Source organism: Scyliorhinus torazame, chromosome 29 (assembly GCF_047496885.1).
Source record: "Scyliorhinus torazame isolate Kashiwa2021f chromosome 29, sScyTor2.1, whole genome shotgun sequence".
Taxonomy (NCBI): Eukaryota; Metazoa; Chordata; class Chondrichthyes; order Carcharhiniformes; family Scyliorhinidae; genus Scyliorhinus; species Scyliorhinus torazame.
This window is the reverse complement of record NC_092735.1, coordinates 18,961,385-18,973,973: the sequence shown is the minus strand read 5'-3', so window position 1 is coordinate 18,973,973 and position 12,589 is coordinate 18,961,385. Positions and strand designations below refer to the sequence as shown.

General features: G+C 43.2%; 1 protein-coding gene across 12 annotated transcripts in view; it reads right to left on the bottom strand.

The window, feature by feature from the left end:
• The window catches only part of LOC140403903 (activating transcription factor 7-interacting protein 1-like), a 256,189-nt gene that overhangs the window by 71,444 nt on the left and 172,156 nt on the right, over positions 1 to 12,589 (bottom strand). For all 12 annotated transcript variants that reach the window (XM_072492132.1, XM_072492126.1, XM_072492134.1 and 9 more), the window contains one exon: positions 2,419 to 2,531. In XM_072492132.1, the coding sequence (XP_072348233.1) occupies positions 2,419 to 2,531 (113 nt within the window). The remainder of the gene's footprint in view (positions 1 to 2,418; positions 2,532 to 12,589) is intronic.

The window sequence follows — 12,589 nt, the reverse complement described above, 5'->3', positions numbered from 1 at the left end:
TTAAATGGAAGGTTTTACTAATTAGTGCCCAAGGGCACAGGGCTAAATCGCTGGCTTTGAAAGCACACCAAGGCAGGCCAGCAGCACGGTTCAATTCCCGTAACAGCCTCCCCGAACAGGCGCCGGAATGTGGCGACAAGGGGCTTTTCACAGTAACTTCATTTGAAGCCTACTTGTGACAATAAGCGATTTTCATTTCATTTTCAAGTTGAGTGCATCATATTTAGAAAGCAAATGAAATTTAAAGGGTAGCACAGTGGTTAGCACTGTTGCTTCACAGTGCCAGGATCCCAGGTTTGATTCCCAGCTTGGGTCAGTGTCTGTGCGGAGTCTGCATGTTCTCCCTGTGTCTGCGTGGGTTTCCTCTGGGTTTTCCGGTTTCCTCCCACAAGTCCCGAAAGACGTGGTGTTAGGTGATTTGGACATTCTGAATTCTCCCTCCATGTACCCAAACAGGTGCCGGAATGTGGCTTCTGGTGGCTTTTCACAGTAACTGAATTGCAGTGTTAACGTAAGCCTATTTGTGGCAATAAGGATCATTAAAAAAATAAAGGAAGCCACAGAAAGATATGAGTGAAGTGCAGGCAAATAGGAGTAAGTAGACATAACTTTGATGGTGAAGTTAGGACCAGGGCAACTAGCCAAATAACCTCCTTTGTACATAAATTTCTATACTCTATGTAATCTTGAGATCCAGATAGCAGTCACTGAAACAGAGCTGTTACGTTCGTGTTTAAAATCATCAGCCTTCTTGATCAATGCCATTATTTGTCAAATGGCAATTTGGGAAAGTTTGTTTCTTCATGTGATGCAGCCTTTATTACAATGGGGAGGAATTCGCTGAACGATAGCTGGATGGTACAGGCGTTACAAAATTGCAAACCTCGTGACAGAGTCTGTACCATACCTAAAATCTTGCCGGTTTTTGGGTTGGGAAGGTAGAATATTGAGGGTATTTTTTCAAGTAAGGAAAGCCAAGGGCAGTTTTGAAAGAAAACATCAGCTGTGAAATTCTTTGGAGCTGCTTCAGACCCATCAGTGTTACTTTGCCCCAGTGTGGCAGAATTTCTGGTTATGCAAGCAAATGAAGGTCCCACTGCAATTTAGTGAAATGCTGGTGGTGGACTGGGAGCAACTCAAAGGAATTTCACAGCCACAAAGAAAGACCAAAGATGTCAGTGAGGTGGGAAAGTCAGTTGACGACAGCTTAAAGAAATGATCGGAGACACTGCACAAGTAGAAACATAGGATTATTTAAAAAATACAAGGTATGTGATTTTACAGCTTCCTCAATGCTTTGTCCTTTATTTATTCAGCATTTTGGAGAAATTTAATCAATATTGTTTCAATTAGTTCAAATGTTAGTGAGACACGGGTTGAAAATTATGTTCTGGACTTGTAGATTCTTCGTCAGAATTTAATAAAAGTTAATTCCCTGCTTTGGTAAATTACTCATCTTTTGAAGTATTATATAATAAAGAATGCAGCACACTGCAATTGCTTACTGCACACCCTATTTACAAGGAGATAAACCGTTAAGGCCAACAGGTCACTCTGAAACAGATTTGGAAGCTCACGAATTTCTCACACTCCTTCTCAGTACCTGACACTATTTCACTGTACCAAGACCCCTTCTGTCATCACACTAGCAATGTGCAATTATCATTTTATGGCCTTTGATTTTTATATCAACCTCAGATCCTGAATAGTTATTTCTTTTCCACAATCCAGTATCTCCTAATTTTGACAGAATAGCCTTGCTGCACCTTCCCCAAGGTACTCTGAACCCTGGGACGAGCAGTCCAGCAGCATTCACTAAAACAAGGCTCTGCAAGGGGCGGCAGGCTGTCTTAGCTAATGTGCTCAAATGTATACTTTGAACAATGACATTACAGCAGCTGGCAAAAAATGTTCTCACTGCACCTATGTTAATGAACTTTTATGAACAACCACTTTGACATTTTCCAGTGCTGACCTTTCAGTGAATCACTTTTTAATTTACACTTGAAGAAATTCCTTCTCAGTTTAGTTTGTGCAGCTGTCAGGTATTCAAAGTTTCTATTTTAATTGGCACCAAAGGCTTGTACCAGCTCGGATTATGCGACAAAGCAACAAAAGCAGGAGGAAAGGGAGCAGGACCCTGTTTCTCCCCACACATCTATCCTCAGGGAAACTCTTCTCTCTACCCAAAGACTTTTGGCTACAGATTGGCCTGCCCAGTCATCAGAGGACAGACAAATCAGGAAGCCTGTTAGGTGTCATCCTCCTTTAAGGGGCTGGGAGTTTTCTCAACAAAGACTATGGGCTAAGACTTGCCCAGAATGTTTCATTTGTCCAACAAAATCAATTCTTATGCCCTTAAACAAGTGGATATATTTAAACAAAACAACTTTTGCGTAAAATGAAGAACCTCCTTACCTGCGACACTGCAGGCTACCAGAAGCACCAGGAGAGTTGTAGGATTTGCTGGGAGAGACAGGTTGCGTAGATTGGAGTCCAGATGGTTGCTGAGGTGTGGAGGCGGCTGGATTCTGGATAAATAAAAAATGTATTAAGTATGGGTGTGTCAAAATGAAAAAGTACCATTGAATTTTATTTTTCAACATCACAATATCCCCTAAAGGGTGAAACCTAGCAGCCTCTGGCACATTGTTAGCTAATTTAAAAAAAAAATGTATTCTATTTGGTATGAAACAGTCCATTTAAATGATGCACACAGCTATCTACATGTTGCTTGAATTGGACATCAGCAGTCGGAGAACAACTGAAGCTTCAACAAACAGCCAATTCATATTTGCAGTCCTGATCTTTCAGAGGGTCGGCAAATATTTCTACAACTTATTTTATTTTAGTCACCTTTCATCTGTCAGGTTTACAAACTTCATGGAAACACAGAAAATAAGCACATTCGGCTCTAGAAGCCTGCTCCACCTTTCAATATCATATCTGAAAGGTGTCGAGGGGTATGGGGAGAGTAGGGAGTGTGGCATTGAGTTAAGAGTCTAGAAATCTACTCCCTTCTTAAATATATTCAATGACGGCCTGCTCAGCCTTCTGGTAGAGAATTCCACAGGTTCTGGGTGAAGAGATTTCTCCTCATCTCAGTCCTAAATGGCCTACCCACTACCCAGATATCTAGAAAGGAATAGTTTGATTAGGGATAGTCAACATGGTTTTGTGAAGGGTAGGTCGTGCCTCACAAACCTTATTGAGTTCTTTGAGAAGGTGGCCGAACAGGTAGACGAGGGGAAAGCAGTTGATGTGGTGTATATGGATTTCAGTAAAGCGTTTGATAAGGTTCCCCATGGTAGGCTATTGCAGAAAATACAGAGGCATGGGATTCAGGGTGATTTAGCAGTTTGGATCAGATATTGGCTAGCTGTAAGAAGACAGAGGGTGGTGGTTGATGGGAAATGTTCAGCCTGGAGTTCAGCTACTAGTGGTGTACCACAAGGATCTGTTTTGGGGTCACTGCTGTTTGTCATTTTTATAAATGACCTGGAGTAGGGCGTAGAAGGATGGGTGAGTAAATATGCAGGTGACACTAAAGTCGGTGGAGTTGTGGACAGTGCGGAAGGATGTTGCAGGTTACAAAGGGACATAGATAAGCTGCAGAGCTGGGCTGAGAAGTGGCAAATGGAGTTTTAATGCAGAAAAGTGTGAGGTGATTCATTTTGGAAGGAGTAACAGGAATACAGAGTACAAGGCTAATGGTAAGATTCTTGGTAGTGTGGATGAGCAGAGAGATCTCGGTGTCCATGTACATAGATCCCTGAAAGTTGCCACCCAGGTTGATAGGGGTGTTAAGAAGGCGTACTGTTTGTTGGCTTTTATTAAGAACAAAAAAAATTACAGCACAGGAACAGGCCCTTCGGCCCTCCCAGCCTGCGCCGATCTAGATCCTTCATCTAAACCCGTCTTCTATTTTCCAAGGATCTACTTCCCTCTGTTCCCCGCCCGTTCATATATCGGTCTAGATGCATCTTAAATTATGCTATTGTGCCCGCCTCTACCACCTCCGCTGGCAAAGCGTTCCAGGCACCCACCACCCTCTGCGTAAAAAACTTTCCACGCACATCTCCCTTAAACTTCCCCCTCTCACCTTGAAATCGTGACCCCTTGGAATTGACACCCCCACTCTTGGAAAAAGCTTGTTGCTATCCACCCTGTCCATACCTCTCATAATTTTGTAGACGTCAATCAGGTCCCCCCTCAATCTCTGTCTTTCCAACGAAAACAATCCTAATCTACTCAACCTTTCTTCATAGCTAGCACCCTCCATACCAGGCAACATCCTGGTGAACCTCCTCTGCACCCTCTCGAAAGCATCCACATCCTTCTGGTAATATGGCGACCAGAACTGCACGCAGTATTCCAAATGTGGCCTAACCAAAGTCCTATACAACTGTAACATGACCTGCCGACTCTTGTACTCAATACCCCGTCCGATGAAGGCAAGCATGGTGTATGCCTTCTTGACCACTATCGACCTGCGTTGCCACCTTCAGGGTACAATGGATCTGAACTCCCAGATCTCTCTGTACATCAATTTTCCCCATGACTCTTCCATTGACCGTATAGCCCGCTCTTGAATTGGATCTTCCAAAATGCATCACCTCGCATTTGCCTGGATTGAACTCCATCTGCCATTTCTCTGCCCAACTCTCCAATCTATCTATATATTGCTGTATTCCCCGACAGTCCTCCTCACTATCTGCAACTCCACCAATCTTAGTATCATCTGCAAACTTGCTAATCAGACCACCTATACCGTCGTCCAGATCATTTATGTACATCACAAACAACAGTGGTTAGAGCACAGATCCATGTGGAACACCACTAGTCACCTTTCTCCATTTTGAGACACTCCCTTCCACCACTACTCTGTCTCCTGGTGCCCAGCCAGTTCTTTATCCATCTAGCTAGTACACCCTGAACCCCATACGATTTCACTTTTTCCACCAACCTGCCATGGGAAACTTTATCAAACGCCTTACTGAAGTCCATGTATATGACATCTACAGCCCTTCCCTCATCAATTAACTTTGTCACTTCCTCAAAGAATTCTATTAGGTTTGTAAGACATGACTTTCTCTGCACAAAACCATGCTGCCTATCACGGATAAGTCTATTTTCTTCCAAATGTGAATAGATCCTATCCCTCAGTATCTTCTCCAACAGTTTGCCTACTACTGATGTCAAGCTCACAGGTCTATAATTCCCTGGATTATTCCTGCTACCCTTCTTAAACAAAGGAACATTAGCAATTTTCCAGTCCTCTGGGACCTCACCCGTGCTCAAGGATGCTGCAAAGATATCTGTTAAGGCCCCAGCTATTTCGTCCCTCGCTTCCCTCAGTAACTTGGGATAGATCCCATCCGGACCTGGGGACTTGTCCACCTTAATGCCTTTTAGAACACCCAAAACTTCCCTGTGCCGACTTGACCTAGAGTATTTAAACATCCATCCCTAGCCTCAACATCCGTCATGTCCCTCTCCTTGGTGAATACCGATGCAAAGTTCTCATTAAGAATCTCACCCATTTCCTCATGACCCCTTTTAGCCCTCTTTATTGCGCGTTTGAGATTTTTATTGGTAGAGGGATTGAGTTTCGGAGCCATGAGGTCATTTTGCAGCTGTACAAAACTCTGGTGCGGCCGCATTTGGACTATTGCGCGCAGTTCTGGTCGCCGCATTATAGGATGGATGTGGAAGCATTGGAAAGGGTGCAGAGAAGATTTACCAGGATGTTGCCTGGTATGGAGGGAAGATCTTATGAGGAAAGGCTGAGGGACTTGAGGCTGTTTTCGTTAGAGAGAAGAAGGTTAAGAGGTGACTTAATAGAGGCATACAAGATGATCAGAGGATTAGATAGGGTGGACAGTGAGAGCCTTTTTCCTCGGATGGTGATGGCTAGCACGAGGGGACATAGCATTAAATTGAGGGGCGATAGATATAGGACAGATGTCAGAGGTAGGTTCTTTACTCAAGAGTAGTAGGGGAGTGGAATGCCCTGCCTGCAACAGTAGTGGACTCACCAACATTAAGGGCATTTAAATGGTCATTGGATAAACATATGGATGATAATGGAATAGTGTAGATGGGCTTTAGATTGGTTTCACAGGTCGGCGCACCATCAAGGGCCAAAGAGCTTGTACTGCGCTGTAATGTTCTATTGTTCAGACTTGTGACCCCCTGTTCTAGAACCACCCCCCTCCCACCCATCCAGCCAAAGGAAACATCATCCCTGCATCCTGTCTCTGCAGCCCTGTTAGAATGTTACACATTTCAATGAGATCACATCTCATTCTTCTAAACTCCAGTGGACACAAGCCGAGTCGGCCCAATCTCTCCTCACATGACAATCCTGCCACCCCAGGAATCAGTCTGGTGAACCTTTGCTGCACTCCTTCTATGACAAGTATGTCTTTTCTTAGGAAAGGAGACCAAAACTGCACGCAAAGCTCCAGGTGGAGTCTCACCAAGGCCCTGCACAGGTACAGCAAGACATCCAGGGACACTCATCCCTTTGTACATCAACATTTTTCAATCTGCCACTATTTAAATAATACTCTGTCATTCTGTTTTTCATACTGAAATGGATAACTTCACACTTATCCACATAATGTTGCATCTGCCATGTGCCCACTTATTCAAATGGTCTAAATCGCCTTTTAATATCCTCCTCGCCATTCACATCAAATTTTATGTTGTCTTGGTATTGTGAATAGCTGGGCCCAATCACGGATCCCTGCGGGGCCCCACTAGTCATTGCCTGCCACTGCAAAAATCCCATTTATTCCTACTCCTTTCCCTTTCTGCTAATTCTCAATCCGGTCCAATATATTATTCCCCAATCCCATGTGCTTTAATTTTGCACACTAACCTCTCAAGTGAGGCTTTATCAAAAGCTTTCTGAAAATCCAAATACACCACATCCACTGGTTCACCCTTATCTATTCTATTGTTATGTCCTCAAAAAACTCCCAAAGGTTTGTCCATCATGGTTTCCCTTTCATAAATCCATGTAGACTAATCTGTTGATTTAATTCCATTGATATTTTCTATCACATCCTTTATAATAAACTCAAGCATTTTCCCTGCTGTGAATGTTAGGCTAACCGGTCTGTAATTCCTTGCTTTCTTACTCCCTCCTTTTTTTAAATAGCAGGGTTACATTTGCCACCCTCCAGTCTGCTGGGAATGTTTCAGAATCAACAGAAATTTGGAAGCTGACCATCAACGAATCCTTTATTTCCATGACCACCTTCTTTAATACCCTGGAAATCAGATCAATCCCTGGGGGGTTTATCAGCTTTCAACCCCTTCAATTTCTCCAGCACTACTTTTTTTTAGTATTACTAATTTTCTTCAATTCTTCCTTTCCCCTAGAACCTTGGTTCCCTAGTGTTTTTGGGAAGTTATTTGTTTCTTCTTCCGGAAAGACAGAACTAAAGTTTTACTGCTCTGCTATTTCCTTGTTCTCTAGTATAAATTCTCCTATTTCAGAGTACAAGACATTTGTCATCATGAATCTTTTTCTTTTTACATATTTATCTTAATTGATGCCAAAGGCTACACTTAAAGAAAGGTTTCCTTTGCTTTTATCACTGATACAAGAATACGAATCTCATTGGAAAATTGAAAAACTCCGTGCCTGATGAGAAAGACTACTGTCACAACTATGGTCACAATAATGCGCTTGCAACAACTGGTGAAATAGGATTGGGAATGAACAGCAGGTATATAAAAAAGTGGGATTGCCATAAATAGACAAATGGAAACACAGGAGTTACATCTAATCAGCAATTAGTGTTGCCTTAAAAAATACTAGCCAACTGGCAAACTGTTTTACACAGCCTTTATCTGAAATCAGCTGAAAGTGAGCAGAGTTTACTGTTAGCTTGAAAACAAAAGCGCAACATAGCTGAGGGATGAAGCATGCGATTCTTCCACAAATGTAAAATGAAATAAATACAGAGTGAAAGAGGACAGAATCAAGTCATGGGGCGGGATTCTCTGATCCTGGGGCTAAGTGTTGACGGCGCTGTAAACGCTGGAGCGTTTTTTGACGTCATCTGGCCCCTAGGATCAGCGATCATGCGCCGCACAGGTGCCAGCACGGCACTGGAGAGCCTCATGCTGCCCCAGCTGCCGATACGGGCTTCAGCACGGGCGTTGCAGGTCCGGGCATGCGCGCCACGAGTTCACGCATGCGCGTGGGTTGCTGTCACTGCGCCAGCCCTGACGCAACATGGCGGAGACCTACAGGGGCCCGGCGCGGAGGAACTTAGGCCCCAACCGGGAGAAGCCTGCCCGCCGATCGATAGGCCACGATCACGGGCCGGGCCACCGCAGAGGCCCCCCTCAGAGTTGGATCCCCCCAGGTCCCCTGTGTGGGCAACTAATGGATAAGATCAAAATTGCAAGCGAATTGTAGTTGAGTTAATTTCTACCCAACTATCAGCTAGCAGTGGGAATAAATGCTAAGAGAAGCTTCTATAAAGCCAGGGAAAATTAGAGGGGGCCACATTTAGTTTAATCCCATATCAGAGGTGTGTAAGGAACTGTTAAATAAGTTTATTAGCTAAGAGCACAGCTGCAGCTAGCCACATTAAACTAAAAAAATTTTAAAAAAAATTAGAGTACCCAATTATTTTTTTTCCAATTGAGGGGCAATTTAGCATAGCCAATCCACCTAACCTGCACATCATTGGGTTGTGGGGGTGAAACCCACGCAGACATCGGGAGAATGTGCAAACTCCACACGTACAGTGACCCACGGCCGGGATTCGAACCAGGGTCCTCAGTGGCGTAGTTCCAGTGCTAACCACTGCGCCGCCCTACCTAGCCACATTAACGCACTGTGTTATATTTATTGAAGGATAAACACAGGGTAACAGATCAGTTATTATTCAAACAAATGCTCATTGGTGTAAATTTATGACAAAGAGTTTTAAAGCCAAGTCCTTCAGTATCTTTGCTGTCACCCCCAAAAAACTGAACTTCAAAGCTCTCTCATCTCCTATTTCATATGTCTGTATCTGACATAAAAAAGCAACTTTAAAAAAAACATATTGGTTTTGCACCTGTACATATAGCTCTTCAGCATCTTTTTGCCAGCTACATTTCATGGGCTTTCACACAAACGTCTATAAATACGACCAACTCTGAAGTTTGACCAGAAACTTAATTGGATCATCCACATAAATACAGTGGCTACAATAGCAAGTCTGAGGCTGAATATTCTGCTGCAAGTAACTTATCTTCTGACCTGTCCACCATAGTTTGTCCATCTTCTAGAAGACACAAGTCAGGACTGTGATGTAATTTTCCCCAGTTGCCTGGATAAGTGGAGTGCCAATAATATTCAAGAAGTTCAATACCACCCAGGAACAAAGTAGCCTGCTTGGCAACCATCTTAAATATTAATTCCCTCCACCATTGGTGCACACCAGTGAGGCGAGTGCAACTACTCTCAACATCAAGGCAGCATTTGACGAAGCGTCACATCAAGGTGCTCCAGCAAAATTGGAATCAATGGGAACAGAACAGCAGCGTGTGCCATATACAAGATGCACTGTAGTAACTCTCCAAACCCACCTCTACCACCTAGATGGTCAAGGGCATCAGGTGCACGGTAACACTGCCACCTGCACGTTCCCCTCCAAGCCACACCATCTGGACTTGGAACTATATCGGCACCGTTCCTTCACTGTCGCTGGATTATTCCGCAGATCCCTTCCTAATAGCACAGTGGGTGTACTCACACCGTATATACTACAAAATTCAAAGTTGCAGCTCACCAGCAAGTTCACAAAGGCAAAACTCTCATCCCACAAAAGAATAATAAACAAAATACTGGCAGCAATATGTACCTCTTACAAGATGCACTGCAGCAACTCACCAAGGTTTCTTCGACAGCATCTTCCAAACTCATAACCTCTCCTGCCTAGATAAACAAGAGTACCCATATGCATGGAAACTCCACCATCTGCAAGCGCCTCTCCCCATTTCAACATTGCTGGGCCAAAATCATGAACACCCACCTTAATAACACTGTGGGCGTACCTACATCATATAGACCACAGCAGTTCGCATCCACATTCACAAGGGACATATATCCCATGAATTAATTTTTTTTAAACCACAACTTTTCATATCTATTGGTCCTTAGAAGAGTTCGTTCACTCTCAAGGAATTAGATTAAGACTACATTTGAGGAATGAATGAATGAATTAATTAATTAATTAAAGAGAGAAAATTACTTCCAGTTATACCATGATCCATTCAAAACGCATGTCCACCTGGATCAGTATGGTCTTAAGAGAAAATCTATTTCATGTATATTTGCAAATATTTCCACTACCACTTGATGGGAGTTTTTAAAATTCAGAAATGTGACATTGACATTGCTATGCAAGTTGGTTAATTGTATAAATGTTTCAGGTCAAAGCTGCTTTTTTGTAATAATCTCGAACGGTTGCCATTCAACGAGCAGCACAACACTTTTTGTTAATTTAAACAGCCCGAACATCCAGCTATTTCTGCTGCACAATACCGCGAGGTAGCCTCAGCATGAATGAAATATTTATATGGGAATTGTGAATTCAACCGCGGGCACTGGTCTGTCCTCTTTCCAATGTACAATTTTGAGATGGCATGGGAACAGAAACACAGACCACAGTTTATCAGGTGGGAAATTGTCTTCAGAATTGTACAAGCACAGAGGTCAAGTATTATTCATAGTTCACTGTGAAGTTATAAACGTAATCTGATAATTTATGGCATAACCTTTGTTGCCGTTAAAAACATGAGATGTTTTAAGTACTCTTTGTTTCAAGTTACAGCCCAAAACAGTATACAGAAATTATTCACCATCAGCTCTGCAGAACTGACATGTACAGGAACAAGTACCGTAAACACATTAATAAAATAGCTTGCTGTCAAAATAACTTAACTTTTGCCACTTCATAGTGCTCACCATCAGCAACTCAGCATCATCAAGAACATCTTTTATAACACTTCATATCCAATTCAGTATACACTCTCCTTAATACTGACTAAAAAAAAAGCTCCAATTTATGCAGAAACATTACAAATTGCAATGAGGTGAACTGTGGTTTCAGAGGAATGATTGCTGCCTGGCTAATGCGACCTAGCTCACCCTATTTAACATGACCTACAAGAACAAGCAAACTCATAATGAGAGAATTGTACGCTTCATAAATCCAACTATTGTATAAATCAAAGGTGCGTTCTTCAACCCTGTAGTTATACCTACTAGAACATTCATATATGGGACTACATACATGCATGCATTCGGAATTAGCATGTGATTCCACAACCAACAATCAGGTCACAGCTTTGAAGTCCTGCCATATCCAGTCATGAACAACCAACCAGAAGAGGATGCTCCAGAAGCATCCTCATCCTCAATGATGGGGTGAAAGCCCAGCACGTCAGTGCTGAAGACCAGGTCGAAACATTTGCAACCGTCTTTAGCTGGAAATGCTGTGTAGATGATAGAATCTGAGTGAATCATGAATGGCCTCCTTCTGTGCAGTAAGCAGACTTGTTGCGTCTGTGCCAACTCTGTGGAAGAGTAGCCTAGCCACACTCCTTCACTTTTTCCCTGTGCCACTGCTCGCTTTAGATTAATTAGCCAATTCTCTTTGGAGGGCCTCTATGGAATCTGCCCCCAGCAGAGCATTCCTGATGTGCTGCATAATAAAAGGTTTTTCCTCATGTCACAGTTTTCTTTTTGCCAATCACCTTAAATTGATGTTCTCAGGTTCTTAATCCTTCTGCCAATGGGAGCAGCTACTCCCCCATCTAGTCTACACAGACCCCTCATGATTTTGAGGATTTACATAACATCTAACTGCAATCTTCTCTTGGACTGAAGCACCAGCTTCGCTTATCAATCCAACTAACTGAAGTTCCTCAACTGTGAAGTTGCTACACAGCTCCAGGGTCCCAGGTTCGAATCCCGGCTTGTGTCGCTGTCTGTGCGGAGTCTGCATGTTCTCCCCATGTCTGCGTGGGTTTCCTCCGGGTGCTCCGGTTTCCTCCCACAGTCCAATGATGTGCAGAATAGGTGGATTGGCTATGCTAAATTGCCCTTAGTGTTCAAAAAGGTTGGGTTAGGGGGGTTACGGGAATAGGTTGGAAGTGTGGGGATAGGGTGGAGGTGTGGCTTAGGTGGATTGCTCTTTCCAAGGGCCGGTGCAGACTCGATGGGCCGAATAGCCTCCTTCTGCACTGTAAATTCTATGGTTTTATGATCCCTGGAACCTTTCTCATGAAGCTTTCCTGCACCTCTCCAATACTGTCACAGCCCTTCAAGAGTATGGTGCCCTAGAGAGTTGATACTGAATCAGAGTTTTTATACTATTCCATAACTTCATTATTTTTGTACTCCATGCCCACTCAAAAAATATTTTAATTATCCATCACAACCTCTTTCCAAGGCTCAATCCGCAGCCACTTACATTCACTTCACATGATATTGAGAACTGAAGGCACTGGATACAAAAGTTTGGATTGGGATAATATCCTGGTTGTAGAGGGCAGCACAGTGGTGCAG